This window comes from Peromyscus eremicus, chromosome 23 (genome assembly GCF_949786415.1).
Source record: "Peromyscus eremicus chromosome 23, PerEre_H2_v1, whole genome shotgun sequence".
Classification (NCBI taxonomy): domain Eukaryota; kingdom Metazoa; phylum Chordata; class Mammalia; order Rodentia; family Cricetidae; genus Peromyscus; species Peromyscus eremicus.
The window spans coordinates 32,127,471-32,146,049 of NC_081438.1; the positions used below are offsets into that span (position 1 = coordinate 32,127,471).

Genomic DNA, 18,579 nt, shown 5'->3' on the forward strand with positions numbered 1-18,579 from the left:
GGCTCTCTGGAGGGCCAGGATTATAGGTGTGTGCCACCGTTCTCTGTTTATGAGGCGCTAGGGATCAAACCCAGGGCCTCACGCACGCTAAGCAAACTCTCTACCAACAGAGGTACATTGCTCACCCTGTCTTTGGTTTCTTGAGATAGGGTCTTGCTGTGTAGCTTAGGTTGGCCTCAAACTCATGGTCTTTCTGCCTCAGCCTTCCCAGTGCTGGGATGATAGGCAGGCATGTTCTACCAGGCCTGACTCTAGCCGGGGTTCCTCCGTATCTTCACCTTCCACACACGCTCGTGTTTGTGTGTATGTGTGTGTGTGTGTGTGTGTGTGTGTGTGTGTGTGTGTGTAGAGGAAGATCCAGGGGCCGTCCAGAACTGGGCTCTCAGGAGCATGGAAAAGGCTGACCATTAGATGTTGTGTTGCTGGATAGCCTTGGACATAAACCTCTACCACACTGGGTCAACCATCCTTCCTCACGAAGGCTGGCTTTGTTGTGTGTAAATGGTGGAGGCATCATTTCTGGGATAATTATTTATTTCGCTGTTGTTTATGTCAACAAACTGGCAAGCAGAATTCCGTTTTGCTTCTTCAAATTACATGGTGGCATCTTGGGTACTCTCCTGGTATGCGTGACTAAGGGGGTGGGGCGGGTGGAGGAGTGGGTCTCCTTTGATTCTGGGTAGATCTGGGCTCTGGGTGTTCAATGAGTCATACTTTTGTATTATCTTGAACATTTCCATAATGAAACCTAAGCCAGGGGAAACAATAAGAGCCCGTGGAGCTGGCCCGCTGCAGGGCCAGCCTAGGGTCTGGTTTTTGGTCCTACGGTCCTCATCTGGAGTCTGCTCTGGGCTTCGCTGTTCCAGGGGATTCTGCAGGGCACACCACTTCTTTCCTGAAGCTAGGGAAGCCCATGCCTGTCCTGGATCCCACTCCCTCCGGCTGCCTGTCCTTTTTCCAGGAATCTTCTGACACTTCTTGATGGCGGGCGTCTCTCCCATTCTCCTTGGTGGTGTCGATTTATATATGCACATATTTAATGTACTATCGTTAGCGTGGAGTGTCTGGAGGGAGGGGTGGTGCCTCACCCACCTGCTGTCTTCTTGCGGGAAATTCTGTAAAAGATATTTTTAAACCTCTTTGTAGAACTGCATTCAGAGTTCTTTGTGGTTTCCTGGCTGGGTGTTCAGGATCTGCTGATTTGAGGCATTGAGTGAGATTCAGCCAGTCACTGTGATGAAGTGCCATGGTGGGGGATGGGCCCCTTCTCCTGGCCAGGCTGCTAAGTGGAGATGTGGACCCTTCGGTTAGAGCAGCAGGTAGGTAGCCTGTTGCACCCACCTCTGTGAGGAGTGGGCCCCAGCTGGCACACGTCAGAAAGATGAGGTTGGGAGTTGTAGTCAGTGTTGGCAGGGCTTTGCCGACACCTGGCATCCCTCGTGCAGCCATGCCTGCTCAGGTCTGTTTGAGAAGGTCTCCTGTGCTCCGATTCCCACAGAGGTCGGCTGGAATTTTCCACGTGAGGGCCCTGTTTTTGCTTTTGTTTTAGACAGGATCACATGTGTCTCACAAGCTGGCTGTGAATTTGCTGTGTAACCGAGGCTGTCCTTGAACTCCCAATCCTCCTTCCGCTACCTTCTCCGTACTGGGATTACAGGAGCACTGCTTTATATGGTGCTGGGGATAGCACCCAGGGCCTTCTGAAGGCAAGCATTCTGTCGGACCCACACCCCTAGCCCTGCCCTCCTTTTCCTCACAGGCCTGCGGGACAGCCTAGGTTGCTACAAACCTCAGAGCCAGCAGGAAGCTAAGGTACCTTGAGTTCTCACGCCAGTCTCTTTCCTTCTGTCTGCGTGATGTTTGAGAAGATTGTTTTTTGTTTTTTTTTTTAAAGTCATGGCAAGAGATTCAGGATCACAGGAAGGGACCCAGCCTTGACTTTGCCTGACACTGCAGTCATCTTCCAGGATCCTACATACTGTGTGTCTGAAGCTGGGCATCTTGGAACTGTGGTCTCAGCCTTGGACTGGATGGGTTCTGTCTGGGGCTATTAGAAGGCACTGGTGAGGAGGCAGCCAGTCCATCTAAGTTCTACACCCACCAACGATGCCCTGGGGGGAATCCGGGAGTCTCCAACCTGGTAGAAGACTCCATCATATTGATGGTACAGGAAGGGATCTGGGTTGGGGATGTCCCAAGAGCTGAGAGAAGTCGTGGGGAAGAGGATGAGAAGGAACCCCAGCTATTCCTGAGGCCGAGGCTGGAGGATTATGGGTTCAAGACCAACATGGGTAACTTAGTGAGACCCTGTTTCAAAATAAAAGCAAGCACAGGGCTAGAGACACGGCTCAGTGGTTGATCACCTCTAGAAGCCCCCAGTGAAAGGCTGGAGCATGGCTCAGTGGGAGAGAGCTTACTTAGCATGTGTCAAATCCTGGGTTCTGTGATCAAACAAAACAACAGCAACAACAAAAGACAACTTAGGAACTCTTCATTTCTAGAAATTTCCATTTAATATTTCCAGACTGCAGTTGATAAAGGATGGGAGGTGACACCATGGATTGTGGGATGACCACAGCCCTCTCTATGAAGATTGAAAGACATCCTGCCATCTTGTTCTACCAGGAAGACTCCTGACTGAGCTGGAAGTGAATGATGGGGGGCATTCAAGGTGCTAGGAGCGCTCTGGGTAGAGAGAGAGTGGTGAGGAGTCAGGAAGGTGAGAGGAGGGGCATGAGTGGGTGGAATGGGTGGCCAGCCTCCTCTGGCCTCTACTTCTCCCTGAAGAACTGGGGCTCAGTTGAGCATCTCCCACAACTGGGACCCCTCTCTGGAGGTTCAGGGGAGGTGACCACTATTGAGATTAGTGTGAAGTTGGCATACACAAAGGACAGACTACAGCCCGAGCAGGAACTGGCCTCCTGGACGACATGAGCTACCTCGGGGTAGGGGAGAGGATGCAGCTCTCTTAACACCTGCTCTGTGCTTTTCTTAAGCAAGTGCTGTGTTTCAAAGACAGCCTTAGGGCTGTGGAGGCCGGGACTCTTGAGGATAGGCATCACAGGGTTGTGCTCCCCACAGAGGTCTGGGGAGGGTCCTTCTTGCCACACGTGGCTCTGGTGGTCCACAGTACCATTGGTAGGTGTGTTACTCTAGTCTCTCCCTCATCTTCTTGTGGCCTCTCCCTGTGTCTTGACATCTTCTTACTTGGGTTTTACAAACACATTCTCATCAGATTTGGGGATCTGTTCAGATCATCTATGATCTTGTTTTATCCCATCCTTAGATACATTTTTTTGTGGAGAAATGTATTTCCTGGTGAGGTCTGAGGTGGACATGAATTTGGAGAGGGAACACTATTTGTCTTGTGATAGTAGGTCACTGTAGTTTAAGTAATGGTGGAACACAGACCTCCAGATGGGAGGTGGGGCCATAGGGAGTTCTAGGCATGCCAGGATTCCAGATCAGCAAGGGCAAAGGCCCTGGGGGCAGATGAACCATCAGAGGGAGCAGAGTGAGGCACCACAGAGAGGTCTGTCCTGTTTGATGGCCAAGGTTCAGGGTGAATAGAGACGCCCCCTCCCATAGGGTGTTAAATACTCAGTGGTGGCCTCAGAATATGAGAGGTTGGCATCAGGCACCAGGATCAGGCTCATTAACAAAGTTTCTCAATATAGGAATGAAGAGAAGAGGGTCTGAGGTGAGCATTATGGCTGGCAGAGTTGCCCATTTGAGAGCAAGGGAATGTGGAGATGCTGAGGGCCTGGCAGGGGAAGGGCCATTGTTTGGAGGGATGGTGGAGAGAGGGCTAAACATATAGTGGTTATGGGCCCTGAAGTGATGGTTTTCACACCATCAGCAGTGAGAGAGGGGACATCAATGGCATCTGGGGGAGGTCATCCAGGGATGATGATGATGATGATGATGATGAGGAAGAAGAGGAGGAGGAGAAGGAGGAGGAGGAGGAGGAGGAGGAGGAGGAGGAGGAGGAGGAGCTTGTGGAGTGAGCCTCGAGTCACTTGCTTCATCTTGAAGACTCTAGGGACCCTGTCTCCATGTACAGAGCTTTCATGCTAGGCTTTGCTCTGACTGCTGCTCTCTGGTTTGGTCTTTTCTTTTCTTTTCTCACCGGGGGATTCTAGACAAGAACTCTGCCACTGAGCCACACTCCAGCCCCTCACTGGGGGATTCTAGGCAGGTGCTCTACCACTGAGCCACACTCCAGCCCCTCACTGGGGGATTCTAGGCAGGTGCTCTACCACTGAGCCATACCCCAGCCCCTCACTGGGGATTCTGGGCAGGTGCTCTACCACTGAGCCACACCCCAGCCCCTCACTGGGGGATTTTAGGCAGGTGCTCTACCACTGAGCCACACCCCAGCCCCTCACTGGGGGATTCTAGGCAGGTGCTCTACCACTGAGCCACACCCCAGCCCCTCACTGGGGGATTCTAGGCAGGTGCTCTACCACTGAGCCACACCCCAGCCCCTCACTGGGGGATTCTAGGCAGGTGCTCTACCACTGAGCCACACCCCAGCCCCTCACTGGGGGATTCTAGGCAGGTGCTCCACCACTGAGCCACACCCCAGCCCCTCACTGGGGGATTCTAGGTGGGTGCTCTACCATTGAACTAAATCCCCAGATCCCTTCTGACTTTTTGAGACAAGGATCTCTCACTTTCAGTTCAAGCTGGACTTGAATTTTCTGATCCTCCTGCCTCAGCCTCCTGAGTATAGGTGGGATGACAGTTCTTAGCCCCCACACTCAGATGACAGACATTTTTTTCACCTCCCTTTCTTCCCCCACAGGAGGAAAACAGGCAGATCTTGGCTCGGCAGAAGTCAAACTCACAGTGTGATTCCTATGATGATGAGATCTCCCCAACACCTCCGAACCCTGTGGTAAAGGCACGCCGCCGGCGGGGTGGTGTGAGCGCCGAGGTTTACACTGAAGAAGACGCCGTCTCCTACGTGAGGAAGGTAAGGAACCCTGTCAAATTTCCACACACAGCCAGGATACCTCTGTCAGCCCGGAGGATCTAGATTTCCAGTCTGCCTAGAGCATGGGGCCCGATGGGATGGGAGTCTTGGTTCTGTGTGGAATTGCCGTCGCCATGGCCAATATGAACCAACTAGTGTTTGATGTAGCTTTTATGGGGGGCGGGGCGCGGTCAGCAGCTCCCTATAGTTTTAGGACTTTAATAGTCTTGGGGAGAAGAGGGGTTCTCCGGGACGAGACAGGCTGTAGTTCTGTCCTGCTGCATGTCTTCTTGTCTCTCTTCAGGGCACTAAGCTATGAGGCCTGGACTCTACCCTTACACCTCACCAACCCAAACATCCCCCACAGGCCTGGTCTGCAAATGGCTCCACCAGGGTGCTTCAGGGGTCCCAAACAGGAATTTGGCAGACACAGGTCAGCCTGTTGCACCATTTTAGTCATTTTTAGGTGCATAGCTGGGTGGTATTGGCCATTCAGTGTTGTGTAGCTATCATCCTTATCAGCATACATAATGCTTCCCGTCTTGAAAAACAGAAGCACTGCAGCCTCTGATACCCACTCCACTCTGCCTTCATCCCAGGGTTTAATACTGTCTGAGTAGATGATAAAAACTGATGTTGGCATCATGGTAAAATCCACCAGGAAGCTTCCAGGTATAGTGATGCATGCCTGTGATCCAGGCCAGCCTGAGCTACATAGCAAGATCAAAACAAAGAAACTCCTCAGAGCATGTCCCCTCTGGGATCCTCTCCCCGCCTCCTGGAGCTACAGTTTGACTATGTGCAACGCTTCACATAGTCCCATAGTCAGGGGCTATATGCAGAGAGTGGCATGTGGTACACAGTCCCAGGGCCAGCAAAGCAGAGGACTGTGAGACACGTCACAGATCAGAGGAGACCAAGGTGGTAGAATACTGAATGTCACCTGACAAGGCCCTGGGACAGGAGAAGGTCATCTAAGAAAGCTAAAAAAATCAGGTTAAAACATGGAGGCAACTTATTCATCATGAATCTAGTAGGACTCCCAAAGCTCAATGGGCGAGGGTCATGGCACAGTATAGTGTTTGCCTAGAATGCTACAGTGAGGGACTGCTGGGGAGTGTGTAGTTCAGTAGTAAAGCACCTGCCTAGAATCCCTAGGGGTCTGAGTGTGGCTCAGTGGTAGAGAACCTGCCTAGATGCTCTACCACTGAGCCACACCCCAGCCCCTCACTGGGGGATTCTAGACAGGGGCTCTACCACTGAGCCACACCCCAGCCCCTCACTGGGGGATTCTAGGCAGGTGCTCTACCACTGAGCCACACCCCAGCCCCTCACTGGGGGATTCTAGGAAAGCACTATATTATTACACTCCCAGCCTTTTTTTATTTAAACAACTGCTTATATCTTTCTACAAATTCAGTGAGATTAAAAAAATTAACAAGCCGGGCGGTGGTGGCACACACCTTTAATCCCAGCACTCGGGAGGCAGAGGCAGGTGGATCTCTGTGAGTTCGAGGCCAGCCTGGGCTACCAAGTGAGTTCCAGGAAAGGCGCAAAGCTACACAGAGAAACCCTGTCTCGAAAAAAACAAAAAAAAAAAAACAAAAAAACAACAACAACAAAAAAATTAACAAAAGGTACTGTCTTCTGGCACCTTCTAGGGTGGCTCTGAAGTTCTTTTTTTTTTTTTTTTTTTTGGTTTTTCGAGACAGGGTTTCTCTGTGTAGCTTTGCGCCTCTCCTGGAACTCACTTGGTAGCCCAGGCTGGCCTCGAACTCACAGAGATCCGCCTGGCTCTGCCTCCCGAGTGCTGGGATTAAAGGCGTGCGCCACCACCGCCCGGCGGCTCTGAAGTTCTAAGGAGCCACAGGCCCCAAACAATTCCAAACTCTAAAGATTAGAGACAGTGCCCAAGCCTCTTACTGGGCTGCTCCAGTTTTCTTGCTTTTTATTTATTTAAAAGTTTTCTAAAGGTGGGCTGGCAAGATGGCTCAGCAGGTAAACATGCTTGCTACCAAACCTAGTGACTTGAATTTGATACTTAGACTCCACATGGTGGAAAGAGAGAACTGCCTCTGGCAGGTTGATCTCTGACCTCCATATGAACACTATGGCAGACAAATTCTACCCCAATATATAAATAAATGTAATTAAAAATTTTTAAAGAAAAAATATATGTGACACTCCCTAGTGTTCTTTTAGCATGGCCTGATACTAGTCTCATGAGGATGGCAGGATTGCGGCTCCAGGATGGAATGTTTCCTTAGTTTCTAGCAGAAGCTTGGAATGCTAGCTCTCTCCCCAGGGCTAACAGGTCTGCTCCATGGCTTTTCCACAGGTCATTCCCAAGGACTATAAGACCATGACTGCACTGGCTAAGGCCATTTCCAAGAATGTGCTCTTCTCACACCTGGATGACAACGAGAGGAGGTAGGCATGCCTGGCTTTACACACCGTCCCTCCTGGCTGAGTCCTGCTGGGAGTTGTGGGGATGCTGGCTTTGGGAGAAGCAGGCTTTTGTTTCCTGTGGGCTCACAAGGAAGGGGCAACTTCTACAGTACAGCGCTATGTGCCTCTCTGGACCAGTACAAGAGCCGTGTCCCTGGTCCTGGGGGAGGGTGAGCCATCTCTCAATTATGGGGTCGGGATTCACAGCTTCCACATGCTTAAGCTTACTGGAATGCTGTCTTTTGCTCTGATCATGTGGCTGAATGTTCCAGCATCTTCCCTATGTCAGTGCCGGCCTTATCTTCTCTAAAACAATCAGAACAGCAGAGTAGGATGGAAGTTGTTATTTCATGGAGAGAAACCTGGGAGCCAGGAAGGGGTCCAGTGTTGTGTTTGGGAAGTTCATTGTATAAATGATTAGAAAAACCAGAAAGTTTTATCTGGTGTGGTGGTGTATTCCTGTAATCTCAACACTCAGGAGGCCGAGGCAGGAGGATTGCTGTGAGTTCAAGGCCATCCATATCTACATGAGCAAGACCTTGTCTCAGAAAACAAGAGGGGGATGTTGGAGATGATTTGATGGATAGAGTGCTTGCTGTGTAAGCTTTATATAAACCGGCATGGTGGTACACACCTGTGATCCCAACCCTTGGAGGGTGGAGGCAGGAGGATCAGGAGTTCAAGGCATATTTCAGCTGCATAGCTAGTCTGAAGTCAGTCTAGATGACGTGAGTGAGACCCACCTCAAAAAATAGGGTTTTTTTTTTTTTGTCTACATCAACTGATGTAGGAGGCCAGTGTGACTCCTCTGTTAGCATTTGAATGTGAAATACGCCCTACAAACTTATGTGTCCTAACTTTATTTATTTATTTATTTATTTATTTATTTATTTATTTATTTATTTAATTTATTTATTTAGTGTGTGTGTGTGTGTGTGTGTGTGTGTGTGTGTGTGTGTGTGTGTGTAAGAGTATAGCTTTCAGGAACTGTTTCTCTCCTTCCACTGTGTGATTCCTGGGGATGGAACTCAGGTCACCAAGCTTGGCAGCAAGCACCTTTACTGCTGAACCATCTTGCCAGCTCTCACATGCTTGGGCTCTTGACCCTCAGCTGGTGTTGGTATTGTAGAAGTTTGTAGAAGCTAGGAGACCCGAGGCCTGGTTGTCAGAGGTGGGCCTTTGGGGGTTATATCTTCACCTCACTTTTGGTGCATGTTCTCTGCGTTCTGATCTACCAACATGTGAGCACGTTTACCGTAAGCTCCCACCGCCGTGCACAGAGCCACTCAGGCCATCCTGTCTTCCTTGCCACAGGGAGCTGACTCCTTTGACCATGAGCAAAATGAAAGGCTTCTCCCTTACGTTCCGTCTCTCAGGGATTTGACAGCAGTGACTAGAAAAGTAACCAGTAAGGTTCTACTCTGGTTTGGTAGGGAATGAGGCCCCCCAATGGTACACATGAGCCAATTCCTGGGAGGAGGAATGCTCCTCCATATGGCACAGAAGGACATCAGATGTGATTAACTTGATGTTGAGTGAATTCCTTCCCTGGGGAGACAATAAATGCCATTTACCCGCTCCTTTTAACGTTCTAGGGAGAAAGTTCAATTACCCCAAAGCTCCCCTGGGCACTCAGTGAGCTCATTGGGCTAACAGAGCATGGGGAGTGGAGCCCCTCAACTAACCTTCCCCAGCCTATGTATCCTAGCACCCCTGACTCCCCAGGCCTCTTGAAATGAGGGCAAACTGCATGCAGAGGCCTGGAGGAATGGCTGGAGCCTCAGATGGGGTCCACTGACCCTCACTACCTCCTCTTTCTCAAAGGGGAATGTGGTGGTGGTTTTGCTCTTTTTTTGGGTGGTGGGGCCACTACCCAGCTCCCAAATAAATGCACACATGGAGCCTTACTCTTATTTATGAATGCCTGGCCTTAGCTTGGCTTAGTTTATATTTTTAGCCAGCTTTTCTTAACTTAAGTTATCCCATCTACCTTTTGCCTCTGGGCTTTTCCCATTCTTCTAACTTCTGTAAATCTTTTTTTTGTTTGTTTGTTTTTTTTGTTTTTTTTGTTTTTTTTTTTTGTTTTTTCGAGACAGGGTTTCTCTGTGTAGCTTTGTGCCTTTCCTGGAACTTGCTTGGAAGCCCAGGCTGGCCTTGAATTCATAGAGATCCGCCTGGCTCTGCCTCCTGAGTGCTGGGATTAAAGGCGTGCGCCACCACCTCCCGGCTTAACTTCTGTAAATCTTACTCTTACTCCGTGGCTTGCTGTGTAGCTGAATGGCTGGCCACTGGAGTCTTCCTCCTTCTCTCTCATCACAGGCAAGATCATGATTGACACTTGCATGCAGGCCCAGATAATGTGATAAAAATGGTGGTTGTTTGGCTCTGAGGACTGCTTTCTCCCACCCTGGAGGATGTGGATGGGCATGATCTTGGATTTTCTAGGGTACTCTAAGTGGCATATGTGCCCTTGGCAGGGGGAGGGTGACAGAAGATTGGAACATGTGCAGAGGCTACCTGCCACAGAAGTGGAGATGGGGTGTCATGATTACCAGAAAGGAATGCCTAGCATCATAGGACACTGAGAAGCAGGAAGGGCTCTGGAGAGATGCAGTCTGGACCTTGGTTCTACTTCTTGATTCTGAGTTGTTGGAAGTGTTGAGAAAAACAATTCTCACTTCAGGTGCCAGTTCACGATAATTGGCCATGGCGGCCATGGGATTCCCTTGTCCAGCTGCTAGCTGTGTTTTCTTGGGGAAACAGCTCTGGTCGCCAGGGGGAAACAGTTGACTGAAATATTGTGCTTCTGTGTGTGTGTGTGTGTGTGTGTGTGTGTGTGTGTGTGTGTGTGTGCACTTGAGCTCCAGAGGTTAACCTTGGGGTCATTCCTCACCATCCATCTTACGTTTTGAAACCCAGTGTCTTCTGAACCTGGAACTTGTTGATTCGGGTAGGCTGGCCAGTCAGTGAGTCCTGGGGATCCACCTGTCTCCGCCTCCAAAGCGCCAGGATTACAAGCACGCATTGTCATATAAATACAGGCTTTTCTCTGTCCCACCCCATCCTGCAGCCACTTCCCAAATTATCACATAGAGGCTTATATTAATTATAAATGCTTGGCCGATGGCTCAGGCTTATTACTAACTAGCTCTTACATTTAACCCATTTCTATTAATCTATGCATTGCTACGTGGCCCTTGGTGTACAGGTCCTTCGGCATCTTGCTCCTTGGGCGATTGGTTTGTGTGTCTCTGCTCTCTGCCCTTCTTCTCCCTGTATCTCTGTTTGGCTTTCCTGCCCAGCCTGATTCTGCCTGGCTATAGGCCAAATCTGCTTTTATTATCAACCAATGAGAGCAACATGCATTCATAGCCTACAGAAGGGTCCTCCCCCAGCACCGTCACTGCTGGCTTCTTACTTTGGAGCCAGGGACTGAGCTCAGACTTCATGCCTGTGAGGCAAGCATGGTACTGACTGAGCCGTCTCCCCAGCTTTGTGCATGTTCTAACTTGAGTTTATGCATCCGTTTCCAGTGTCATTTGGGATTTGACTTTGAATGAGGGTGGCATTCACACGGTTAAAACCTCAACAGGTGCAGAGAGAGGGGTTCAACGTGAAAGGCAGCTGTCTGGGGACTGCCCTAGGACCCCTTGCTTGACTCTGGGTAGATCTTCATGGGCACCCTGTGGCCCCCTTCTGCTCCTTAGATAGGAACTCACTTGTCCCATGGTGGATTGTCACTCCAACAGGCTGTCTCCCCCCTTTTTTCTTTCCTTTCTGTGTATGTACAGGGACATTAACTTGTGTGTGTGGAGGTACATGTGTGCACATGCCCATGTGGGTATGTGCATGTAGCAGTCAGAGGTCAGTTTGGCGTGTCATCCTCAGGCACTGTATACCTTGATTTTCTGAAGCAGAAATTTTCTGTCATTGGCCTAGAACTCACCAAGTAGTCCAAGCTGGACAGCCAGTGAGCCTCAGGGTCCATTCTGTCTGCCTACTAAGGACTTGGATTACAAGTGTGTAATTTAAATTATTATTATTATTTTTTTAGAATTTCATACATGAGTACACTATATTTCCATCCCTTCTTCTCCCCTCTCCAACTCGCTCTCCCCAACTCCCTCTGGGATTCCTTCTGTATTTATTTTACACACACACACACACACACACACACACACACACACACACCCTCTATGGAGTCCATTTGGTGTTACTCATATGTACATGTGTTTAGGGCTGTCCACTTGGGATTGGATGGCCTATCAGGGGCTCCTCTTTGGAGAAGACTGATGTCCCCTCTCTCAGCAGCCATCTACTGTGATTCTTCATCTAGGAGTGGAGCCTTGTGGACTTATAATTATCCCTGTTTGAACCCAGGTGTTTTTCTGGGTTCTGGGGTTTGAACTCAGGTTCTTGTGCTTGCACATCAAGCGCTTTATCCACTGACCAATCTCACCTGCCCCTCTCTGCCTTTTTGAGACGAGGTCTCATTATGCAGCTCAGGTAAGCCTTGAACTTATTATCCTCCTGCCTCGGCTTCCTGACAGCTGGGATGGTAGGTAGGGATCCCACACCGGGCCTGATTCACTTCTTTGTGGACATGCTGTGGGTTCAGCCTCCCAGGGCTGCTCCCTGTCGTACAACTGTAGGCAGCGAGTCCCGCTCTGTCTGGTCGTTTACAGCAGAGGCAGGTCACTGATAACACTCTGGAACTGCGGGATCTCCAGCCAAGGGGCCGAGAAGCCGAGGAAGCAGATGGCTGGTTAATGATACCTCTTTGCGAAGCTGGCCATGGAGGGAGGGGTTCACATGGCATGTGTGTCCTACTGTTTTCCACAGAGGAAAACTCGCTTTTCATGAGTACACAGTAGACTCTGGTTCCTGGCCACGGAGCTGGCTCCAGGAAGTGCTCCTGAGGGAACAGGCAGGGAGGCTTCTACTCCAGACCTCTCACATGATGCTGCTCTGTGCAGCTTCCAGAACTGCCTTCCCCTGTGTTCTTGAAGCCAGGTTTAGCGGCTCTGTCTGGCTCACTGCGGTTTGGCAAGGGCAGAGTTCCAAGCCTTGCAGGCATTGGGCCCTGACCTCGGGGCCCCTCTCTCCCCACATGAGTGGAATAAAGTGAACAATGCCTTGTAGGGGTGATCACACATCCTTTCCCGATGGCCTCTCCCTCCAGATTCAAGTTCAAGACAAACTTATTGTCCAGGAGTTTTTCTAAGCTGTATCAGAGACACTCAAGTTTGGAAAGGGGAAAGATGCCGTCCAGTTAAATCCTTTCATTTAGAAGACGGTGATGGGACTGGGGAGATGGCTCGGTTGGTAAAGTGCTTCTGAGTTCAATCCCTAGAACCTATAGAAAAAAGGGGGGCACGATGGCACATGCTTGTAATCCCAGCAGAGGCGGGAGGCAGACACAGATGGGTCTTTGGGACTGCTGGCCAGCCTGGTCTAATTGGTTGGCCGCAAGCCAGACAGAAAAACAAAATGGACAGAAGCTGAGGAACAAGAGCTGAAGTTGCTGAGGGCCTTCACATGCATGCATACACTTATGTACCCATGTGTGCACATGTACACACACACACACACACACACACACACACACGCTGATGTTCAGTTGGTAAGTTCTAGGACAGTTGTGTTCCTAGTGGGCTCCTACGGAAGGCTCTCTGGGCTTCTGCACAGGGTGTGAACTGTGGCTTCAGTTTCCTTTCTTGTCCTTCGCCGAGGGCAACACGACACATCTGCAGCAGAGCCAGCGGTCCAGCGTGTGGTTGCCCCGGTGATGACAGGTCATATCATCCTTTTCTTCCCCCAGCTGCGTAGGGGTGAGGACACTGAGCAGCTTGGGTATATGCAGCCGAAGGAGCTGGCCCCTGCTGCTGGGAGCATCCTCAGAACACTCTGTATATGGAGTCCCTGTATCCCGAGGTGACTTCCATATGCAGGGAACTGGCTCTGCCCTAGTGGGTGTTGGCGGCTTCAGAGAGGCCCCGATAATAGTGCTGGGCTAGAGCGCCTTTGCACTCCTGCATGCACATGCACGCACACATGTGCACACAATCACTTAGATACAGCTTCAGGTAAGAGAGCTGTGCACATTGCGACTGTGATGACATTCTCTGGGATTCATTGTCAGATGAGGGTCATAAGACCTACTATGAGAATTTCTGTAAGGGTGTAGCAGCAAAGTATATATGTGCATTACTGACACTGTCACCACCATCATCCCCATCAGCATTAACACTATCACCACCACCACCACCACCATTACCATCACTATCATCACCATTGCCAACATCACCACCGTCACCACAAACATCACCACCATCTTTACATTTTTAAAAATTCTTTTAAAATTTTAACTAAGTGTGTATTTGTGGGTGTGTGCACATAAAGGTCAGAATCACTGTCGTCATCATTGTGATACTGCCATCCCCTCTTCTCTCGGTCCTTTGCCTGGGTGGCCAGGTGGCAACCATCTGTGGGCTTCTCCCTAGATTATTCTCTTTGTCCCTCCAAGCTGGCCCTGCTGCCAAATGCACCTGCAGCCAGTCCCCACTGTGACTCAGCACTCAGGAAAGTGCTGATGTCATCTTGAGACTGCCTCAGGAAGTCATTCACTGCATCCTGGGCCTGAGTTACCGAGTAGGCTGCTGTGGTCTTTGAGACTCCCATACTCAGAAGGAAGGTCTCCAGAGGCCATTATATACTGAAGAGCTCTCCAGGACCCAGTCTAGGGAAGACCCTTGGCCTTTGCTCCAGGCTCAGCAGCAAGTGTCCAAGGTGAGGCTTCAGCCAGGATGTCGTGTTCCCAGCACCAGCCCCTTCACGACCCCTCTGTGCAGAGTCAAGATGTTTCTGGCAAATACCCCAGGGTGGCAGCAAGTGCATCCTTTTGCTGAGTGTTTCCATCAGAAGCCAGGCAGACCCTCATCCCTCCCAGTGAAATGGGACAGTTACTGCTTGGTTAGAGTCCCAGCATCCTCAGAGCACAGCTCCCAAGGTACTCAGAAGCCTTGGGATGCTCTGGGAGGGAGGTGGAGGCCCTTGGGGCTCCATTCTGTCTCTTCCCAGGTGTTTGATAGGGTGCCCCAAGAGGGAGCATGACTGAGCCCTAAGGGCCAAGCAGTGCGGTAATTAGGAAGCATTGCGTGTTTGCAGCATGTGTTGGGCCCTCGGCTGGGGCCTCATTACCTGAGCCAACAGAAGGGCGCCCAGGTGCTTCACCCAGTAGCTCTGTTCTCTGCTGCTCTAATTAAAACTCCGGCCTCTGGCCCTAGTGTGGCTCCCGCAGCTGTCTCCTGTTATCTGTGTGGTCTCGCTTCCTCCCACCCGCCTGTCTCTGCAGCTTGTTTTTGCACAAGTTGGCTCTGGGCCTCAGGTGATGGGAAAAACACACTGTCTGCCGAGTCATATGCAGCCAAGGAAGCTGGCTCCCGCTGCTGGGAGCTTTCTCGACCCCTTCCTCCTCTCCAGCCTGGCAAGGGCTTCGAGGCTCTGGGCTTCCCTTTCAGGCAGTGTTGAAAAACAAAATTAGCATTTTTGTAAAAATACGAGGCCTCATTTGAAGAGACGCTTACTGGCCTGCAGAAACAGATTCAGTTTTCTTCTTCATAACGCCAGGTTCGCTCTGGGCTGAGGTTAGCGAATCTTTGGCTGTTTTCAGGGACTTGGATGGGAATTAGAATCTGAAATTGGAAGCTTGCCTTTAATGATACTGGCTCCATGTTCTATCTCTTTCTTTCTTTCTTTCTTTCTTTCTTTCTTTCTTTCTTTCTTTCTTTCTTTCTTTCTATCTTTCTTGTTTTGAGGCACTGGGGATTGAACCTACATGTTAGGTGAGTACTCTAGTGCTGAGCCACACCCCAGCCCCTCACTGGGGGATTCTGGGCAGGTGCTCTACCACTGAGCCACACCCCAGCCCCTCCCTGGTGGATTCTGGGCAGGTGCTCTACCACTGAGTCACACCCCAGCCCCTCACTGGGGGATTCTAGGCAGGTGCTCTACCACTGAGCCACACCTCAGCCCCTCACTGGGGGACTCTAGGCAGGTGCTCTACCACTGAGCCACCCCCAGCCCCTCACTGGGGGATTCTAGGCAGGTGCTCTACCACTGAGCCACACCCCAGCCCCTCCCTGGTGGATTCTAGGCAGGTGCTCTACCACTGAGCCACACCCCAGCCCCTCACTGGGGGACTCTAGGCAGGTGCACTACCACTGAGTCACACCTCAGCCCCTCACTGGGGGACTCTAGGCAGGTGCTCTACCACTGAGCCACACCCCAGCCCCTCCCTGGTGGATTCTAGGCAGGTGCTCTACCACTGAGCCACACCCCAGCCCCTCACTGGGGGATTCTAGGCAGGTGCTAGAATAGAATAGACTTCTGCTAAGATATATCTTTATCCCTCTTTAATTTTCTTATTTTAAGACAAAGTCTTGCCAAATTTCCCGGGTAGACCTTTGCTCTTTAGTCTAGGCAGACCTCAAACTTTCCATCCTGCTGCCTCAAACTGTCAAGTAGTTGGGATGACAGGCCTGGACCTCATGGCTCTTTAAGGGGTGCTCATTATTTTGAAGAGCCTCCCAATATCTTCCTTGAGGCTGGAATGCAAATAGTGCCATTTAGCACAGAGCTTAAGCAGGCTACCCGGGGTTGACTGCTTGAACAGCAGTAGCCTTTTGAAGAGAATAGTAGTTTTCCTTATGTCTAGAGTTTCCTAGCAAGTAGGCAGTTTTATGGTGGTGGAAGATGGAGTGCTCCTCAACCACAAGGTAGTTCCATGTCCGTGGAGACCTTGTCGGAAAGGACCCCAGAGCTACATTAACTCAAAGCATGGGAATGATGACAGTGTGGTGCTCAGGTGCTCTTCCTGGCCATGGCCATCCGTGCTTGCTGTGGATCTTGCCTGTGGCTTTGTCTGTTTGGCGTTCATGATAGCTAGTGTTGACTGCCAAGTTGACAGGATCGGGAATCACTAGGTGGCAAACCTCTGAGCATGTCTGTGAGGGGGTTTCTGGATTAGGTTAACTGAGGTGGGAAGTCCCACACTGAATCTGGGTAGGATCATTCCCTAGGCTGGGGTCCTGGACTGAATAAAAAGGAGAAAATGAGCTGAGCACCAGCATCCATCTCTGTTTCCTGACTGTGGGTTGTTGTGTGATCTTTCTGGGTAAATCCAAGCAAACATCTACTCTCCCAAGATAGGCAACTGATGACAGAGCTAAGAAATGATTACATCAAAGTTCAACTTTGTGAACCAATAAGTTGATTGGGGTTACGTACAGGAATGTGGGTGAGGGGTTACTTACAGGGACAGGGATCACTCAAAGGCAATTGCATCATGGAAAGCCTGCATGACAGCTCTTGAAAGCTGCAACTCTGGAGCTCTCTGAATAATTTGCAGGCAGCTGGACAGACAAGTCAGTCTTCTTTCTCCACAGCAAGCTTTATTGCTTAAAGTGACTCCTTCCTCCAAGGCTTTCTGAACTTGTAAGTTTCAGGGAATTTCTGAGACTTATAAGTTGTATTAAGTCCCTAAGCCTTAAAGAGCCTCACTCCAGGATGGCAAAGTTTCAGGAGGCTGTTACTGCATAGCAGGATGCAATGTGACCCCTGCCTCACACTTCTGTGGACATGCCTTCTGTACCATGATAAAGTGAGTCAAAATAAACTCTTCCTTTCTTAAGTTGCCTTTACCCGGTGTTTTGTCACAACAACAAAAATGTTACTAATACAGTGCTTAATGTGCTTCAAATGTCTAGAATTCCACAGTATGTGTTTGCAGTGTGCCAAAAGCTTCCCTCTGAGTAACTCATCTTAGGTGACTGAGTAGCCCCACAAGGGTGAGGGGAGGGGAGAAGGAGAGGAGAGAGGAGGGGAGAGGAGAGGGGAGAGGAGGGGAGAGGAGAGGGGAGAGGGGAGAGTGCTCTGTTTTCTCAGCACTTAGGTGGAGATATGGATGCTCATTGCTCTTGTGCTCAGGGGTAAGAGGTAGGCCTTTCTTTGGGAAGGACCTCTGCAAGATTCACAGGTAGCTCACTAGGTCCAAGAGTCTCCTCTCTGCAGCTCAGCAGGACCAGACACTGTAGTTGTAGGTTTTTGCAAGATGTCTCCAAGGTGGTGTGCTGGGCCATTGTGCCCTTTCTCAACCTCCTGGTGATCTGGTCCCAGAAGAGAGCCTGATTCCTTCCAGGTACCTAGGTGTTCCCTGGTCTCCATCCTTTAGCCCCAATGTGTAAAAGTGGTCTATTTGCTTCCAGTGGTTTGTGAGGGATGCACCAGCTGGCTGTGAATGAGGGAAACTATAGGAAAAGGCCAAGCCTGCCATCTCCAAATGATACCCATCCTCACCTGCCCCCACTTCCTCTCTTGACTCCACCTTCTTTTCCCCCATGTGATTGACTTATTTATTATGCTGGTGGCAGGTGTCTCTGTGCAGTGGGTGCCGTGGGTACAGGAGACAGGTTTTCACCTTTTACTTTGTTTTACCTGTGGTACCGAGTGTTCCCAGGTGGTACTAACCAGGCCAGACCCTGCTTAGCTTCCAAGATGTTTTATATATATATAATGTGTGTGTGTATGTGTGTGGACAAGTGTGTCTGTGTGGGTACACATGCATGTGTAAACCAGAGGAACAACCTTGGGTGTCATACCTTAGGAGCCAATCACTTTAGTTTCTTCTTCTTCTTCTCCTTCTCCTCCTTCTCCTTCTCCTTCTCCTTCTTCCTCTTCCTCTTCCTCTTCCTCTTCCTCTTCTTCTTCTTCTTCTTCCCCCCTCCTCCTCCTCCTTGTTCTCTCTCTCTCTCTCTCTCTCTCTCTCTCTCTCTCTCTCTCTCTCTCTCTCTCTCTCGGAGGGCAGAGGAGCTGAAGCATTTCTGTGAAAACCAGGGGACATTTCATGTAAAAATCTGAGGACAACTTGAGAGTCGGTTCTCTCCTTCCCGTGTATGTTCCAGGGTTTGAACTCAAGTCATTAGGCTTGGTGGCAAGTGCCTTTAACCCTTGAGCCATCCTGCTGGCCCCACTACCTTGTTTTTTTTTTTTTTTTTGAGACAGGGTTTCTCACGGGGACCTGAGGCTTGCTGATTTGGTTAGAGTGGCCGGCCAGTGAGCCCTAGGGATCCTCACCAAGCCTGACATTTTACATG

The 18,579-nt window shown here is 50.2% G+C and overlaps 1 protein-coding gene across 1 annotated transcript in view; it reads left to right on the forward strand.

The window, feature by feature from the left end:
• Positions 1-18,579, forward strand: part of Prkar1b (protein kinase cAMP-dependent type I regulatory subunit beta) — a 111,229-nt gene that overhangs the window by 15,695 nt on the left and 76,955 nt on the right. The window contains exons 3-4 of the mRNA XM_059248961.1: positions 4,808-4,978; positions 7,317-7,408. Coding sequence (XP_059104944.1) covers positions 4,808-4,978; positions 7,317-7,408 — 263 coding nt within the window. The remainder of the gene's footprint in view (positions 1-4,807; positions 4,979-7,316; positions 7,409-18,579) is intronic.